The 20,080-nt window shown below is 34.1% G+C and overlaps 1 protein-coding gene across 1 annotated transcript; it reads right to left on the bottom strand.

The window, feature by feature from the left end:
- Nucleotides 1-8,092: 8,092 nt before the first annotated feature.
- On the bottom strand, nucleotides 8,093-11,634 carry LOC132641430 (two-component response regulator ARR5-like). The gene is made up of 5 exons (XM_060358428.1): nucleotides 11,301-11,634; nucleotides 10,586-10,662; nucleotides 10,411-10,488; nucleotides 10,226-10,293; nucleotides 8,093-8,660 (listed from the first exon to the last, which is right to left on the bottom strand). Exons 1-5 carry the CDS (start codon nucleotides 11,461-11,463, stop codon nucleotides 8,288-8,290), a joined length of 759 nt encoding a protein of 252 aa, XP_060214411.1. The 5' UTR covers nucleotides 11,464-11,634; the 3' UTR covers nucleotides 8,093-8,287.
- Between the last annotated feature and the right edge of the window lie 8,446 nt (nucleotides 11,635-20,080).

Genomic DNA, 20,080 nt, shown 5'->3' with positions numbered 1-20,080 from the left:
GAGGTTATAAAAACTTCTAATCAAAAGTAAGATGAGAAGTTTAAATTACATTGAATCTGAATTTAAAAAGTTAACATTTTTTCAGGATGGACCAGAAATTAAATATTATCACCTAACGGTCTGCCTAATAAACTTTCGGAATGGGGGATTCTCATTGGTGACAATCAAGATAATCGTTGCGGAACCACTAGGGCGAAAGAGGACCATCTATTCTTCTTGCTCCTCTTTCGTTGCTTCGGGAACAGAAGTCCTATGGTAAGTGGCAACAGGCACAAATCGAAGAGGATCAACACTTCTATTCCGCACCAATGAGCCGTTCTTGTGAGAAGCAGTGGGGAGTATGAGCCTATTTGGATGGGCTTATTCATAAGTTAAGAATATTTAACTTATTTACTTTTGACTTATTTTTGTTATTTTAACTTAAATATTAAGTATTTAAAAAGACTTTTTTTTTATCTTACTCAAATTATAAATGTGCTTAAAGCTATTTTAACTTAAAAACACCTAAAATATGCCAATCCAAACAGGCCCTGTGAATTAAGACCAGGCCCACAATCTATTGTCATAAAGGAGCAGTGGATATGGACTTACATTTTGAATCCTTCTGTAGAGGTGCGGTACCACTTCTTGACGAATTTTGGGCTGGTTTAGTGGTGAAGCCTACCTATCTAAGAGATGTAAGATTTAAAAGCCCAAAACAAGTCCATGTGGTCCAATGCCGAAAGTACTACATTCTTCAAAGGGAAAATGACCTAATAATACCACTTAAGACACTATATTACAAAACATAAGAATATTCTTATTTACAAAACATAACAACTTAATTACAAATCATACCAAATTTGAAAAAATTAAAATCCCACCTTTCCCTTCCTATTTTCCTAGCTGCCCACCATTCCTTTCCCATTTTCCCAACTGCCCACCCTTTCTCCCTATTCTACTCAAGCTCTGCTTCAAATCTATTGTGTTGATATCCATTTCATTTACTAAGATAGGCGTACCTATGTGGACTTACTGATTCAAGCGAAATGGATATAGGCTCCATGGGTGTTTTTGGGACCTGTTTCACGGTGGTTACGTGGATGGAGAAGTGGTGCAGAAACAGAGAAATTGAAATCAAAGTCAACCATGAGAGATCCCTAACATTGCTATTCGATTAAGATTTCAAGTAGTATTAGTTACGTATCACTATATGATTGATATTATCGCACAATGCGGGTTCAAATCGAAAATAAAGTAGGAAAATTAGCGGATCTGATGAAATTTGGTTTCTTTTCAAATTTCGAAGTGAGATTCAAAATTGTATTAAAGTTGTATGATAATTTCATGTTGAGTTTGTATGAAATTCTAAGTCTTGAGTGAGATATACACATTTCATACAAATTTTATACAATTTTCATACACGAAAATTGTGAGTGAAATTCTAAGCCCAAAGAAAAATATACATATTTCATACAGTTTTCATAAACAAAATTTTGAGCGAAATTTTTAAACCTTGACCAAGATATACACATTTCATACACAAATATTCGAGCAAATTTTCCAAGCCTTGAGTGAAAATTTTTGTATATGTTTTGTAAGAAATCTATTGTTATGTTTTGTAAACTGAAAAGTATCGTCATATTTTGTAAATATACCATATTCTTATGTATATATACGTCATTCTCCCTTCTTCAAAAGCACTGATTTTGTCCCTTAAATTAGTAGTCTTTAATTTTTGTCATTCGCCTAATACCCAAGGTTCTGGGTTCGGACCCCAGCTCAGTAAAAAAAAAAATCGCAAGGCAGAGGTATGGATGCGCAATTGCAAAACTCTGCCTCAGGTAGAATTTTGAATGCAAAACTCTACCTGCAGGCAGAGTTTTGCATTCAGGTATAAGGCAAAACTCTGCCTTAAGGTAGAGTTTAGGCATGTCAGAAGGCAAAACTCTGCCTTAAGGTAGAGTTTAGGCATGCCAGAAGGCAAAACTCTACCTTAAGGTAAAGTTTGCATCAAAACTCTACCTAATCAGGTAGAGTTTGAATATAGTTGACTGCAAACTCTACCTTGCGATTTTTTTTTAAAAAACTTTTGATCGAGCGGGGGTTCGAACCCAAAACTAAGGGGTTCTAACGAAGAGCAAAAATTAAAGACCACCCCAAAATAAGGGCAGCGAATTGCCCAGAGTACTATATTGCAAACTTTTTTTTTGTGCGGATTGTCCTTCAAAGGCACTGGTCTTTACTTTTGGCCATCAAATTGGTGGTCTTTAAGTTTTTCCCTTCGCCTAGTACCCCGAGGTTCTGGGTTTGAACCTCAACTCAGGAAAAAAAAATCACAAGACAGAGGTTTGTAGCAAAGTTAGGCCTTAAGGTAAATTTTTACCCAAATTAGGCCTATTCAGGCAAAATTTAGGCCTTAAGGAAGAGGTTTGTAAAATTCCAACTAAGTAAAAAATAAAAATAAATTGCCTGAAGGCAAAACTCTACCTTAAGGTAGAGTTTGAAACTCTGCCTGAGGTAGAGTTTTGCATCTGCCTTGCAAATCCAAACTCTACTTTGTAATTTTTTTTTAATTTTTACCTGAGCGGGATTCAAACCCGAAACCAAGAAATTTTTAGCGAAGGACAAAAATTAAAGACCATCAATTTGAGGGACAAAAATTAAAGACCAGTGCCTTTGAAGGGAAATCGTGCAAATGACCCTATTGCAAACACCAAGCTTCAGTGTGTTATTGTATAGAAATTATAATCTAATTAAGTTCATAATATCTACCAATTTGAGGATACTAATAATGTTAACTTACAAAAAATGTTAGCTAACGGAAATAATTTATTTGCACAAAAAGCCTAGTCTTTTGACATTAGAATTAATTATCACATATATTTTGATGTGGCAGATTTTGAATAGATACGGAATTTGAAAAAAAAAAAAGACTTTTGAAATATGTGCTCTTAAAAGTGTGATAGCATTTGTGTGATTTTTTAAACTTATGATTTGAAAAAAATCCTATAAAAACTTCTAATCAAAAGTAAAATGAGAAGTTTAAATTACATTGAATCTGAATTTAAAAAGTTAACATTTTTTAAGATGGACCAGAAGTAAAATATTACCACCTAACGGCCGGCCTAATAACCTTCCGGAATGGGGGATCCTTATTGGCAACAATCATGATAGTAGTTGCTAAACCACTAGAGCGAAAGAGGACCATCTATTCTTCCTACTCCTCTTCCGTTGCTTCGGGAATAGAAGTCCTATGGTAAGTGGCAACAAGCACAAACAAGTTGATCGAAGAGGATCAACGCTTCTATTCCACACCAAGGAGCCGTCTTGTGAGATCGAAGCTGCGGGGGAGTATGAGCCTGTTTGGATGGGCTTATTCATAAGTTAAGAATATTTAACTTGTTGACTTTTAACTTATTTTTATTATTTTGACTTAAATATTAAGTATTTAAAAAGATTTTTTCTATCTTACTCAAACTATAAAAGTGTTTAAAGCTATTTTAACTTAAAAACACCTAAAATAAGCCAACCCAAACAGGCCCTGTGCGTTAAGACCAGGCCCACAATCTATTGTCATAAAGGAGCAGTGGATATGGACATTTTGAATCCTTCTGTAGAGGTGCGGTACCACTTCTTGACGAAATTTGGGCTGGTTTAGTGGTGAAGCCTACCTATCTAAGAGATGTAAGATTTAAAAGCCCAAAACAAGTCCATGTGGTCCAATGCCGAAAGTACTATATTGCAAACATTTTTTTGTGCGGATTGGCCTTCAAAGGCGCTGCTCTTTAATTTTTGACTCTCAAATTGGCGGTCTTTAAGTTTTGTCCTGCGCCTAATACCCCTAGGATCTGGGTTCGAACCTAACTCAAAAAAGAAAAAAAAATTCGCAAGGCATAGGTTTGTAGCAAAGTTAGGCCTATTCGGGCAAAAGTTAAGCCTTCAGGTAGAGGTTTGCCTTAAGACAAACTTTTGCCCAAAATTAGGCTTATTCGGGCAAAAGTTACGTCTTAAGGTAGGAATTTGTAAAATTCCAACTAAGTAAAAAAAAAAAAAGTTGCCTGAAGGCAAAATTTAAGGCAGAGTAATCCAAAACTCTACCTTGTAATTTTTTTAAAATTTTTTTTGACTAAGTAGAAGTTCAAACCCGAAACCAAGGAATTTTTAGCGAAGGACAAAAGTTAAAGACCATCAATTACCCTATTGCAAACACCAAGCTTCAGTGTGTTATTGTATAGAAATTATAATATAGTTAAGTTCATAATATCTACCAATTTAAGGATACTAATAATGTTAACTTAAAAAAGTGTTAGCTAACGGAAATAATTTATTTGCACAAAAAGCGTAGCCTTTTGACATTAGAATTAATTGTCAAAGGGCTCCGAGTGTACTTTTTTTCAAAAAAAAAAAAGAAGTTATTTCATTATGTTGATTCACCTACTGCTTAATGGAAATTATTCGAAAATTTTATGTGCAAGTAGTACAACCTGAAGTCTGATGTACTAATTTTCCTGATGTAAATGACCAAACTTATAAAATTAAACCAAGTGGTATCTAAATTGGAGTTGAGGCATAATTGCTGTTAATATAATGTGGAGTAATTAAGCAGTGTAATAAGGGGTCATTGTCAAAATGGATAGAATCAAATCTTTAGGTTGTTTAAGTTGGTTGGGTAAAGATTTGGCCTCATGAGTATAATCATTTCATTAAGATAAGAGAATGACATCTCACGTTAAGTATTTCATATAATTGATTGTCTCATATCTGCTTATGACCTTGGCCAGCTAAAGAAGGCTATATCCAGAAGATATCAATGAGTTGTCCAATGCACTAATTTGGTGTTTTGACAGCAAGGCATAATTTGGCATCTATCAATTATACTAGTTGTAGGAGGCCGGTGCTAAGCCTGGACCCAAACTCATTATTTAAGAATAGTAATTTTAATTAAAAAAATATATGTTTTGTCAGATTTTAGTGTTGCATAATTAATTTAATGTAGTGGATGAGTCCTTACAATTTTAAAAACTTCTTACTCACAATTTCTTTTCATTAGAGGAAGTAAAGCGACAAGTACTTTTTCATTCTTAACCAGAGGTCGGGGATTCAGGTCTTGGGTATGGAGTCATCTTTGATAAGGAGTACTTTACCCCCAAAGTAGAGACTTTACAGGGCGAATTCAGATTAATCGGCCCCAAAGCGGAAAGCCTACACCAAATGAGAAACCAAAAAAGAAAAAATTTAAAAGAAACTTTTTTTAGAAAGCAAGTTTGGTATGGAATTAGCAAATATCAAAGGACACAAGTGATTCGATAATTTATAAACAAATTATTTTGTTAAAACAAATTAACTGGGAGAAGATCATAAATTTGAAAATATTTTTGACATTTTATGAATTTGTGAGCATATAATTTAGTTAGTTGTACATAGAAATTCAACTCTTTTGATGTTTATTACTTCCATTCCCTTTTTCTTTTTCATTTTTAAGCAGTTTATATTTGTTTCGAAATAATTGATATTTTCAAGGATCGAGAAGGTGTTAACTTTTTCTTTCTAAAGTTACCCTTGCTAATAGATGATTTAAACAACTTTCTACAAGGTATTTACAACTTCCTATGAGTAAATTTGAGAAGAGCTAAAGGTTAATATTGCCATAACATTCTCAATTAATATTCCAAAGTAACATTGGAAAAATACATAAAAACTCCCCCAACGTATAGCCAGATTAATTATGACGCACCCAACCTTTGCGGGTGACCTATTACCCCCCAGTCTTAATTTTTCTGTATTTTAGTACAATTTTCGACTGACGTGGCAAAAAAAAAATTATGGCAAGTGAATTGAACAAAATGAAATGTTGCAACACAGATGCTTAAAATTGAGAAAAAAGACATTGAAGACACCTTCCCTCCCTTTCTTCCATATTTCAATTGTTAAATGCAATTTATTTTTCTCTTTCTTCTTCTTTCTCCTTTTTCTCTTTCTTCTTCTTTCTCCTCAACCACCGTCGCCGCCGCCATACCGCCGCTGTCGCCGCCGCCACATCGTCGCCTCCTCCACAACAGCAACAGCAACGCAGCAGAAGCAGTAACAACGCAACAGCAGCAGCAACAAGAGGTACAAAAAATATTAAAAATGGATTGAAGAAACTGGTTAAAAATATTTTGGTGTTTGATTTGCCTTCAAATGAATGCGTGTGTTATTGGAGGAAGAAAATGGGTTGAATGTGTGTGTGTTAATGGAGGAAGAAAATGGGTTGAAGAAAATGGGTTGAATGTTTCTTGAAGTGTGTTGTTAATAGAGGAAGAAAATTGGTGGAATGTGTGTGTGCTAATTGAGGAAGAAAATGGATTGATGGATTTCTTGAAATGAAGAAGAAGAAGAAGAAGAAGAAGGAGGGTTTAGTGATGAAGAAGACAAAATTAATGGTTTAATAGTTAATTAGAGGTTAATTAGTGTAAATATAATTAATAAAAGAAAAATCAAATGAAAAAACAAAAGGAAAAGTGGCAGTGATGTGGCAGCAGCGTGGCACCAATGTGGCGGAAAGTGTGCAATACTCTCCACTGTGCAACTGGGCTTCATTTTTTTTTTTTTGCCACGTCAGTCAGAAAATGATACTAAAATACTGAAAAATTAAGACTGGGGGGTAATAGGTCGCCCGCAAAGGTTATGTGCGTCATAATTAATCTGGCTATACGTTTTGGGTTGGGGGGGGGGGGGGGGGGTTATGTATTTTCCCAAGTAACATTCTTAATATGTGCGTAAACAACTTAAAAATCAAATAATACGGAACGGAGGGAGTAATTTTTCACTCAAAATTTCATGTGGCAAAGGGTTTATGTTGGTTAAATGTGATGATCTAAAATTAATCTTAGACGAACTTAAAAAAATAATCTAAATTCATTAATCAATAAAATGAAACTCAAGAAACAATTTAGTTCATTATATATACTTCCTTCGATCACTTTTACTTGTCACGTTTAGCTTTCCAAGAGTCAATTGACTAATCTTCGGCGCTAAATTGATTAGATTAATTGAATATTTTAAAATTAAAATTTAGATATTCAAAATATATACAAAAAATACTATAAATTGTAATTCTTCTTATAATAATATAATGAAAAAATACATCTTAAAAATGTTCATCAAAGTCCCTTATATATAATGATAATATCACTAAAAACAAGTCTAACACGGATTAATGCCCCATCTTTTGTTAGGTAGTAGGATGAGATATAGGATATGTTTGGTATGAAGAAAATTTTTGCTACGAAAAATATTTTCTTAAAAAATAGGTGACAGTCTTATTTATCTTCTAATTTTGATGTGCACGTAGAAAATTTTATACCAAAATCTAGACAAAGATTATTTTTCCCGAGAGAATGCTTTGCAAAATAATGACATAGCACACATGAAAAAATTAAAAAATATTTTCTAAATAATATTTTCCTCCATAACAAACACACTCATAATGTGTGAATTTGATGCACGTTACAAGTCCGAACCTACTGCTAACGACCCATATCACAAACAAAAAATTGATATTTAAGTAGGGGAAAAAAAATAGAGGGACGAACTCATTATCTACATATGCCAACAACCAACTTTAGAAATTTCCCGATTATTATTTATGGTAAGGTCCTCGGCACGAGGATCTATCGGAATCAACCTCTCTGCCTCTCAAGATTGAGGTAAGGTCTGCATACACTCTACCCTTCCCAATCCCACTGTCGGATTTCATTGGGTATGATGTTGGTTTTAAAATAAAATAAAATAAAAAATTTAAAAACAGCTCAATCAACATGCAGCCCCCTACCTACCCCCTACCCCAACATAACAAGATCGATCCAGATCCTTAGAATAAGGGAACATATCAAACATGTGTAGCTCAACTCAGAATCCAATATTCCTTTTAGCAGACAAGAACTGACATTTAAATAATAGACCGTATCAGAATCATATCAATCCATATCCCATTATTCAATTCCAGCAATTCTGTATCTGTCATTGAATTGGATACATTAAACTATACTGCCAAATACATATAAGTAAAATAGGCAAGAAGTAAATTCAACAATTCACCAACACCAGAAAATGTTGATTCAACAGTCACTTGAACATATCTTTGTAAACCTTGTGTGATTAAGATATCATCGATGTGTATCCGAAAAGTGACAAGCCAACAAAAAACCTCGCTAGTAATAAGGGGCAATTGGCTTGTCTACATTGCGTGCCCCGACGATATATGGGGCTTTGAGAACCCCAGAAGTAGCAAAAAAGGAAAGTAAAATACATAAACTGTATACCGTCACAAATCTTGGCTGCTGCACATTTTGAGTCGTCTTGTTGGTGATGTTGGCGAAGAGGGCATGGAAGAATCAGTGGAATTTGTCGATGAGTCGGTACAGAGGGGCGACAAAAATGCTTTCGGGGACGATGGAGAGGAAGTGGATGGCGGTGAAGGAGTTGATGAGAGATCAAGTGATGGCGAGGGCGATGGAGATGGTGACAAGGATGATGAAGGAGAGAGACTTGGGGCTGATGAGTCATCGGACGATGTTTCTGGCAACTTTCTCTTGTTTATTCCTTTTTCTTCTCCCCTAAAGTAACTCTTCAAACGTTTTACATCCGCCAATTTCACCGGCTTCAATAGGAAATCTTCAGCGCCTTCTTCCAGACATCTGTTATGTCATTAGAATTAGTTTAGGACAAGTTACACATTTGGCAAATCGGCCAAAAATAATTACTTTCGCTAGCCAAATATACAAAACATTCACACTATTATGTATCAACAAAGTACATATTACATATATTATACATTAATATACAAAAAATATACATTGGCTGGCTATTATTTTGATGGGTGGCTATTTATGTCTTTCTCTTTAGTTTAATCAAGAGAATGTCTCACTGCAAAGCTCTAAATTCTGCATCCACAATAACATTATCATAGCCACAGCTTTTACAATGTGACATTCGAACAACGCTTTATGCATTGACATTTATTACTGGCATACTGAAATTGCATATATTGCTACACATTTGTTAGTGGCATGCTAAAATTGCATATCATATAGGTGATTCTTTTTCTAAGATAAGTAACTAATTTAAGTTAAAAAGCAAACAACCTCTTTCCATATTTCCCCATAAACAATCTTAAAGCCATAACTTTAACAATGTGACATTTGAGCGATACGCTTTATGCATCGACATTTATTAGTGGCATACAAAAATTGCATATAAAGCTAAACATTCATTAGTGGCATACTAAAATTGCACATATTGTTAATCTAACCTTAACTAGAATAAGAAAATGCATTCCTCTTTATATTACTAAATACAACTATTGAAGAAACAGACAAAGAGATGCTGCTCTGGAATATGATATTGTAAAGCATGTGTACAACTACTCTTTTTCTGGTATAAGATATTAAACTAATGAAGTGGTTGTTCATTCATCGTTTTTGGTCATGCAAGAAACCAGTTGTTCAATAACAATAACTGATCACAGCTTCCAAAATATGCAAGTCAAAACCTTTTTTTATCAGAACTGATTAATCAAAGAATCTAACAGATCTTGAAAGCACATGTACAAACGATACGTAAAGATTTGATGCTATCTTAATTTAATATGGAAGATAGCTTTAGGTTGTCAATGGTACTTCCTCCACTATTCTTGCTTAAATTAATTGGAAGATAGCCTTAGGTTGTCAATGGGACAACCCTTTTAGTTTTATTAATTTTCCTTCTCTCACTATGTTTCATTGTCTTTCCCGTGGGGTCAGTGAGTGACAAGCCGGGACTTTTAATGAGGGATTCAAAACATAAAAGTGTAAACAAACGAAAAGCCAAGCGGATTTAATATATAGGACATATAAATTTGAAAAATTGATCTATTATCCGGCGAGGGATGTCAATTGACTCACCTTGAACAATGGTGTATTAATTCAAGTTTCTAAGCTCTTTTTTTTTAAAAAAAAAAAAATGCAACATTAATTAGTATTGCTTCATGACATTCATGTTAAGATTTAGAATTCCAGAAGTTCCAAGTTATTAAATCTATCAAATAAATTTCTAATCACACGAGGTTTCAATTTCACAGAAAAAGTCACTGGCAAAAATATATTGAATATTTTCATGTACTCTTTTATAAATTCATCTAGCAAAACAGAATCTATAAAGGCAGAAAGGAAAAAAAAAGAAAAAAAAAAAGTATAGAAACCAGCAGCAAAGAATTTGAAAGCACCTGTCAATTCTAGCCAAAACATTTTCAGAAGACATGATCACAACTGGAATTTCCCTAAAAGATGAACCCTGTTTACAAACACAAATTTGGAAACTTAAGTAAATTGATTAATAAGAAACTCAATATTAATTTTTTCAAGGGAAAAAAATTAAATGAACAATGAAAAGAAAGTCCAAAAAAAGGACCTTAATCTTTTTGAGCAAATCATAGCCAGTCATTCCAGGCATACAATAATCTGTAATTATCAGATCCACCTTCAAACCCTAACACCAAAACCAACAACAACAAACAATCAAAAATCCATAGAATAATCTTCAATTTTCACTGCAAAAGTACACTAAAAATAACAAATTTTCTTACATCAATGCTAACAGAGCTCTCTTCTTCATCCAATCCAAGATATTTCAAAGCTGTCATCCCACTATCCACAGTAGTCACTGTACAATTTCAACCACACAACATTCAACATCCCAAATTTCTCATAACAAAACATTACTCCCTCCATTTCAATTTGTTCGTCTTACTTTCCTTTTTAATCCGTTTCAAAAGAATGTCTCTTTCCGTTTTTGGCAACTCCTTAGTTTCAACTTTACACATGCCAAGTTTAAGCTCCCGTTTGGCCAGAGATTTTGAAGTTAAAACTTGAAACTTGAAAATTTGAGTTTTTGAAGTTACGATTTTTAAAACTTGAAGTTGTGTTTGGACATGCATTTTATTTGGAAAAAAAAAATTAAAGTTCTGTGAACGGACGTGAAATTTATCCCAAAACCTGGTTTGTGGAACTTGAAAAAATAAATAAATATATATATATATATATAAGTTTTTAAAATCTGATCAAATTTCATGACCAAACAGATAATTGAAGATAAATTTTTAAAAATTGATCCAAAACCTATGGCCAAAGCTAGCTAAGCGTCTAAAACCACGAGATTAAAAGACATTTTAGTACATTCTGCGTATCTTTAACGTAAAATTACAAGATACAAACGTTTTCTTTACTTTAACTCTGTTTCGAGTCAAAATCAGACAAATAAAATACTAAAATTCAGCTCAAATTCATTTTTTTTTTTTTTACCTTTGCAAGATGTAATTTTGAGGAGACGTTCAATAACTATTCTATCCACAAGACTATCATCAACAGCAAGTACATGAACTTCATGAGTTGTCTCTGTTAACACATCAAACTCTTCCACTTTCTCAGCTCTACGCCACCGTGAAAATACACCATTTCTTGCCATAACAACAAAAATGGAACAAAACCCACAAATATTATAGCAAAATAAAGAAACCCCACAAATTTTCTTGGAAAAAATATGTGGAAAAATGCAAGCTTTGGACTTTATATTATACAGCTAGCAAGAAAGAAAGAAGAAAGAAAGAAACCCGAAAGCTAAGAACATAAAAAAGAGAGAAGTATGTGTGTAATATAAACGTCTATCTGTCTTGTTCATGTACACATGTACACAATATACATGTCCTTGTCTCTTTTTTTTTTTTTTTTTTTTAAATATTTAATTTCCTAAAATATAAATGTAAATGAAAAGACCACACAGAGAGAGAAAACAGAGTGTTGAAAATCAAATCTGGTGAAATCTACTTTTTAAATTAATATAAGGGCAATACAGCTGAGATTCTGAAATCCACTTTGTTGGTGGTGTGATTTGATCTTTTTCCATATCCACCCGAGTTATTACATCTCCCCGAGTTTTTCGCGATATTGTTTTCTTTGTTTTTTTCTGATTTTTAATTTTATTTTTATTTTATTACTTCTCGGTCTCAATTTAAGTGGGCGTTTGACCATAAAAATTATTCACTTTTTTCCGAAGTTGTATTCCAGAATATTAAAAACAAGAAAAACTTGTTTTTCAAAAAAATTCCACTTTTTTCACTTTTTTACACTACATTTTACCAAAAACTACAATTTCAAAAACTATGGCAAAAAATAACTCCAACTCCAACTTCAAAAATTCAAAAAAAAGTGGATTTTTTTTTTTGTATTTATGGCCAAACGGCACCTAAATGTATTAGTTTGACCAAGCAAAAAGTTTAAGTAATAAAAAAAAATTGAATTTTGTTTTCTTGAGTTAAAGATATGTGTAGTAACAACACCAATAACGTATCCAGTGTAATCTCACAAAGTGGGGTATGGGAAGAATATAATGTACGCAGACCTTATCTTTACCTTGGGAGGTAGAGAGGTTGTTTCTGATAGATCCTCTGCTCGAGAAAAAAAAATTAAAGCAGTTTGAAAAAAAAGACAAGGTAATATAGAAGTGGGTAAAAAAAAAAGGAATAATAACTATAATAAAATAATATGCTAAGTGAAGGCCAAAAAGTAATAGTGTAACATAAATCAATGGACAAATTAAAAATGTGTGTAATGAGGTAAATATGATTTGAATCTTATGCTTTTCATTTTATCATGATGTTTGAATTGTCAACTTATATAAAAAGAGACATTTTTTTTTAAACAAATAAGAAAACAAAACAAAACACTTAAATTGAGCAGAGAAAGTAATTTTTATTTTTATTAATTTATTTTTAAGTTTGACCTAAGGTCAATTGGAGAATCCGCCGTCAAATCAGAAGTGGGGAAGGTGAAAAATGTAACGACTCGGTTACTTCGTCGCACAAATTTAAATAAATTGAAGATTTATTTTCACATTGAAATATCTTTTTATAGAAAAGAAGAAACCAGGAAACTTCTAAAATATTGAAAATTTAAATAAATGCTGGTTAACTAGCTTAATTTTTGTAATGTGTTAAGGTACTGATTAGTCATGTTAGGTTTTTGTAATGTGTTAAGGAACGGATTAGTCATGTTAGGTTAATGGTTGATGTAAACGACCTTGAACATGGTAATAATTCTTAATTCATTTGTGATGTTGTGTAATTGCAAAAGAATAATTTAAGACGATTGTCAAGATAGTTGATTGCACAGTTGTTTCTCGAGATTAAGTTTGTTAGGATAATTATGTAACGTTCACGATGAAGAGCGAGTTAAAGAAAAGGATTGTCAAGTTTTTGGACTATCAAGCTTTTGAAGAAGGGGAGAATACGATATCTTAAACAAATCTCACATTAAAATGAACAAAAAGTGAAAAACTTTATAATGCAAAACACAAGTTCATATATGCAATAATAGTATAACGTAAGAGACAAGTTCGTGAGGTTTGTTAGGCCAAAACAAACCATATGTGTCCTGAGATTTAGGTTATGACACGCTACTTGAAATCAAAGTCTCAATCCTCCTCATTTACTCGTGCTCTTTCTATTTTCAATTTTGTTTCTCTGATCTTTGACACAAACAATACAATATGTTTATCACATATATTCTGTAGTCTAAATTATTAATTTTAAATTTACATTGAAATACTTTAAAATCAAATAAGCTACGTTATCTTAAATGAGTTCTCTATTTTCCATGTAGAGAGTTCAATGATTATTGCTTGGAATTCTAGAGGATAAAGGGGCTAACTGTTACAACTAATTTCCTGACTAGTACAAGAAGGACACGGTTTTTTTTTTAATTTGTCCAAAGTAAATTATGGTAAGCTTGCAATCTCTTCTTAAGATATAATAATAATTTAATAAGATATTTTCACTATAAAATCATTATCAAAATCGTCTGTTGATTTCATAGAAAACATACATCTCACCATATATTTTAAATTATTTCCTTTTGATTCTTGACTGGAAAAAAAAATAGTCTCGCATTAATAACTTCTGAAAACGAATAGTTGGAAGATTGTTAGATTTTCAAAAACATTAATATAGGAAATTAAAAATTAATTTATCATCATTTGTGTAAAAGTCATAGTAGACTTTTTGAATATTCTGAAGGAAATATATAAAAAATTTACAGTGTGGGAAAGAGAGTGGAATTTGTTGCCAACAGTTATTATTACAAGAAAGTAAAGTCATACTCAGGTCAATCAATTAACAATTATTTTGTTGTCGCTGTGAAGATTGTGTCTAATCTCTACAAAATCTTTTTGTGGTCCTACACACATATTTACCTTTTCTTCCTTTCCCATTTAACCAAACTAGAGAGTCAACTAATTTGTACGAAGTCAAGTCACGTCGATGTTGTATTCAATTTTTAAACAATCCTAATTACACATAACACTATGCGATTAAGATAAGACATTTTACATTTACTTTCTTACACACCTTCAGCCTTTATATATCAAAATAAATACATCACATGCCATTTTTTTCACTTAAATTTTAGTCAAATCCATCGGTAGACATCTGTGGCCGTTCAGATCTTTCACTTGAGCACCTAAAGTGAATCTTGTTTCATTAGACACTTAAGGTTGTTAATACCTGTTCCAGTTAGATAATTTTTACACCAGTGGCATGTCGCGTGTTATCAGTCAAGAAAACGCGCGTGTAACCTTTTTTTTAATCCTATGTGGCAGCTAACGGTATTATTACTTCCCCATTTATACATATCATCTTCTCCACTTCAAAATAAAATCCAATTTAGCCCTAATTTTAGCCCCTTTTCACGACTAATTTTTTCCCTCAAATTCAAATTAATATTTTCTGCTTCATCTCGTTCGTGCCATTGCTGTTACTATTATGTCGAGCTTGTCGGACACATATATTTACCTTTTCTTCCTTTCCCATTTAACTAAACTAGAGAGTCAACTAATTTGTACGAAGTCAAGTCACGTCCATGTTCTATTCAATTTTTAAACAATTCTAATTACACATAACACTATGCGATTAAGATAAGACATTTTACATTTACTTTCTTACACACCTTCAGCCTTTATATATCAAAATAAATACATTGCCATTTTTTTTCACTTAAATTTTGGCTAAACCCATCGGTAGACATCTGTGGTCGTCCAGATCTTTCACTTGAGCACCTAAAGTGGACCTTGTTTCATTTAGACACTTAAGGTTGTTAATACCTGTTCCAGTTAGATAATTTTTGCACCAGTGGCATGTCGCGTGTTATCAGTCAAGAAAACGCACGTGTAACCTTTTTTTTAATCCTATGTGGCAGCCAACGGTATTATTACTTCCCCATTTATACATATCATCTTCTCCACTTCAAAATAAAATCCAATTTATCCCTAATTTTAGCCCCTTTTCACGACCAATTTTTCCCCTCAAATTCAAGCTAATATTTTCTGCTTCATCTCGTTCGTGCCATTGCTGTTACTATTATGTCGAGCTTATCCGACTCTTTCATGGAGTTTTTTGATGAACATGCCCGGTATTGTAGATGTGGTAATGAAACATCATTGAAGACTTCTTGGACCCAATTAAACCCAGGTCGCAGATTTTTATGTTGTAAAATACCAAAGGTAAACTTATATCTTCATTCATTCCTTATTTACTTATTTATTAGATGATTAATTGTTGGGTTGAAAATTCATTTTGTAGAAAATAGGTGGTTGTGATTATTTCTTTTGGATCGAAGATAGACACCCTGCGCAAGCAAATAGGATGATGTGGGGTTTGTTGAAGAAAGTGAAGGCTTTTGAGGAGAAAAGAATTCGAGCGAGAAATATGCTCATTGTTGCTGGTTTTGTGATGCTCGAGATATGGAAAATCAAGCCAAATTGTTAGATGGAGCAGTACAATATGTGCTCCTTAAGTACTTGCCTTTTGCTAAGTTGTGTAGTTGTAATATTGTTAGGATTGTCGGAACGTAATTTGGTTACTGCATTGTTGTGACAATTTTGTATTTTGGCATGGCTGAACTTTGGCCAACAGTCACTCGTGTAAACCAGCATTTTGAATGAAATGTTGTTTTGTCTATACTGTATTTGCCAACAATGCTCTGTTTTGAGCTCACACAGTTGCATAAAAACCTGGCCTGCTCTGTTTTGTATTTGCCAACAATGCTCTGTTTAAGCTACATATTATTGCCAACAACAGGTAGGTCAATGTTATTCAACACCAACAGCAGCTATAATTACATTAGCAGAACTGTTTAAACACCACAACAGGTATATAATGGGCACAAAGTAACCCCAATAATAGTTAATATATTAACATGCTCAAGAATGAGCTCAAAGTTAGCATACAAGTAGCCAAAAGCAAACATTAAGTACTACATCCTATACTAATACTGCTACATACAAGTAGCAGATTGCCAAAGTAGCCAAAAGCAAACATTAAGTACTAATTGTTTACTGCTACATACAAGTAGCAGATTGCCAAAATAACCATCCAAAAAGAGAAATTGTTTGGTGCCATATTACATTGCCTATTAAGTACTACATCCTATCCTAATACTGCCAATTCTTCTTCTTGTTGTTCTTGTTTGCCATCTGCCTCAATTGGGGGCCAGTGACAGCTTCCTTGTTTTTCCATCTTAATCCTCTAGCTTTATAACCAAGGTCTATGCATGTTGGACTTGCATCCTTGTAAGCTGAACCAGTTTCTAGAATCCTTTGGCTTGATGTTCCTGGTTGCATTTTAGCAGAAAAATGAAGCATAATCAGTTTTGTTACATGTAGTTGTGTTTTAGAGACCAAAGTTAGAATTGACTTACATTTAGTATTTGAGTTCCACTTGTGCTTGTGTATATGCCAAATCTAACATTAGCTGCCCTCTTGTGTCCCCTAGTTGCAGGTTCCTCTCCAGTTGCAACCTTGGCTCTCTTCTGTCCAGCAACTTGTCTTCTTCTAGGAGGTAGTTGACTTGTTATTCCTCTTGTAATAGGAATACTTGTATCTGTAGGTGGGGCTGGCTGGCTTGAGCTTCTAACTCTTTTTTATTGATTCACCCTCCTAACTCTAGTTGTATCATCACAAACTGCTGCGGAAGGTGTAGGCTGGCTTAAGCTTGTAGGTGATTTTGCAGGGTGTTGTAAACTTTGGCTAGGTGCTTCTGCACCTGGCACAACCTGCATATTTAAAGGCAGTAATCAACTTAAAAACCCAAAATACATGATAAACAAGTTAACCAACTCAAAGAAAACTATTTTACCTTGCAATATTTCTTGTTATGTCCTTGTTGATGACACTTTGAACAAGTTATTTTCCCCCCTTTTCTGGACACCTTTCCATACCTCACCTTTTTTGGTTCATCTTTTCCTTTTGTTCTTTTCTTCTTCGGCCTGCCAGGCATTGGTTTAGGTGCAGAAGGCCCAATCTTTGGATTGTTTGTTTCAGGCCACATCTTCATATTTGGAATTGGTTGGATGAAATGACTATATGCCTTTAAGAATGTATCCTTCCTATACCAATACTCCACAAAGTGTTCAGGCTCTAGTTCGATGTGGTAGTATGCACAAACAGCATGCTGGCATGGAATTCCTCTCAGTTGCCAAGTTCTACAACTACAACTCTTAGTACTCATGTTAACTGTATGCCTATACTCACCCTCTCCAATCTCAAATCCAACATCAGCATTCCAAAGAACCTTGCAGCCTCTAGCCATTTCCTTATTATCCTCTAAGGTAAGTCTAGCCATAGGTGAAATCTCAGATATCCAAGTGTTGGCAAACTTAATCATATCACATTGTCTAGTCATTATCTTTCTTCTAATTTCCTCCAACATAGTTATAATTGATTTGTGTCTACAAGACAAGATCCATGAATTGAAATGTCTCACACATGTTATTCTCAACAACATCACACTTAGAATGCTCTTTAAAGTATGCCCTCACCCATGATTTTTCTGGATAATGCAATAAATCAGCACAAATATCCTTACCAAGTTTGCTCATTTTATCAAGCTCTGACCTGAATTTCACTTCAAAACTGGCCTTAGAACATCTCCAAAATTGTTTTCTTCTCTCTTCACCCTTCCATTCTTGATGTCAATTGGACCAGATGTGTCTTGCACATCTCATATGCTCAACATCTGGTAACAGTTCTTCTACAGCAGCATGAAAACCCTTCAAAAAAAAGAAATTATTAAAGAAACACTCAACAGTAAGAAACAGTAAGGAATTAAACAAGTTACTATGTACATTACCTTTTGCATGTCTGCCATCACAGTAAGACCATCTCCAGTACCCAACTGTAGATCCTCTTTCAAGTAACTAATGAAAAAACTCCAACTATGCTTAGTCTCTGAGTCAACAACTGCCCAGGCTATAGGAAACATCTGATTGTTTCCATTCTTGCCAACTGCTACTAGCAGTTCACCTTTACAAGCACCCTTTATAAAACACCCATCAAAACCTATTATTCTCCTACAACCTTCCATCCACCCCTTCTTCAATGCATCCAAGCAGACATAGAAGTACACAAACAAATTCTTCCCTGGACAACTTTATTTGTCCATCCTTACCCAAACAGAACTACCAGGATTTGTCTGTTTTATCATATCAGCATAGTCACACAATCTTGCAAACTCTAAATTCCAATCACCCATAGACTCTCTTAGTATCTGCATTTTAGCTCTGTAGCAAATTGTCCTACCAATATAAAGTCCTAACGTATCCCTGCACATGTCTTGTATTTCCCATATTCTCAAAGATGGCTGCTTAATTATTTCATCCTTAAATCTAGCAGCAAGCCATTTAGTGTTGCACATTTTGTTCTTGTTAGAAGTTGTACACTTATGTACAGGATGGTAGCTCTTAATCATAAAGTCACCAGAATCTCTATCTGTTGCAGCATAACATAACCACTTGCACTGTTTGTTACCCTTACACCGAGTCCTTACTTTACCAGGTTGATTAGGCCTTAACTTAAGACTAACTTTGTATTCTATTGCATAATCAGCCGATGCTTTCCTAAATACTTTTTCATTTTCAAAAACCATACCAAGTTCAAAAATAGCAACTACACAAGCTGGATCATACCTGACCTTTGTGCTCTTCCTTCTTGCTGGTAGATCAACACCCCTTACAGCATCAGCATCTAACTCATCATCACTGTCATCACTACCACAATCTGAACTGTCAATATAATCCTCATCTCCACCTAATCTTCCCACATACCTAGCAGACTTATTTTTACCAATATCTTCAAAGCCTCCATCAACACCAGCTTCACCTAATGGTATTTCCTCTGTGTTAGATTTTTTTTCTTCTAGGATTGGGGTTTCTTTTACTCCTCTTTTCAGCTCTAAGGTTTCTCAATTCTTCATCAACATCTGAATCATCAAGATCTGTAAAATCTGATTCAGAACTACTAGCAACATTTGATTGATCCCCATTTGTTACAGCCCCATTCAGATCTGTTTCAGCACCATTCAGATCTGTTTCACCCCCATTCAAATTTGTTTCACCCCCATTTGGATCAGTTTCAACCACATTTGGAATTGGAAATGTTTCAGCCTCCTTTGGAAGTGTTTCAGCCTCCTTTGCAAATGTTTCAGAACCATCTGGAACATTTACATCAGTATTTATACCCCTCCCACCCACATGTGTTGCCCTAGCTTCATCAGTGCCACATGGGTCATTAATACAGTCATCACCCTCTGGCCCTACCAACAAACCAATTGGTTGTGGCAACTCCTCCACCTCATCAATTCCATGGACCACAAACACATCAAACTCATCACCATGTTTTAAGTCATTCACAAGCCCTAGTAATTGTCTATCAAAAGTAAGCTGAACAAAGGCACTATCATCAACCTTTTAGCAGTAGAATCCAAGGACATTTGTGTACCCAAGATCTTTAGTGTATGCTTCCAACTCAACAAGACTAAAATGGTCTTTATCGATAGCAGCACCAAAGACCTCTAATTCCCCTTTGTACATGGGACCCACTACAGGGTCTTCCACAACTGTACCCCCATGGTGAAAACAAGTAAGAATATAGTCGTCCATTATATTCCCCAACACCCCACAACACAAAAGCAACAAAGAAATACCAAAAAAAAAACCCGAACTTTAACACTGAAATTCCCAAATAAACCCTAGTAAAC

The sequence above is a fragment of the Lycium barbarum genome, chromosome 5 (assembly GCF_019175385.1).
Source record: "Lycium barbarum isolate Lr01 chromosome 5, ASM1917538v2, whole genome shotgun sequence".
NCBI lineage: Eukaryota > Viridiplantae > Streptophyta > Magnoliopsida > Solanales > Solanaceae > Lycium > Lycium barbarum.
The sequence above is the reverse complement of the archived record's forward strand: the minus strand, read 5'-3'. Positions and strand labels throughout refer to the sequence as shown.

Bases quoted from the DNA above. Each gene is read 5' to 3' on its own strand.
- LOC132641430 (XM_060358428.1), bottom strand. From the start codon at position 11,463: ATGGCAAGAAATGGTGTATTTTCACGGTGGCGTAGAGCTGAGAAAGTG. The intron at 10,489-10,585 runs GTAAGAAAATTT...TTTTGGTGTTAG, and splicing joins AGAGCTCTGTTAGCATTGAT to GGTTTGAAGGTGGATCTGAT. The intron at 10,294-10,410 runs GTCCTTTTTTTG...GTTTGTAAACAG, and splicing joins ATTTGCTCAAAAAGATTAAG to GGTTCATCTTTTAGGGAAAT.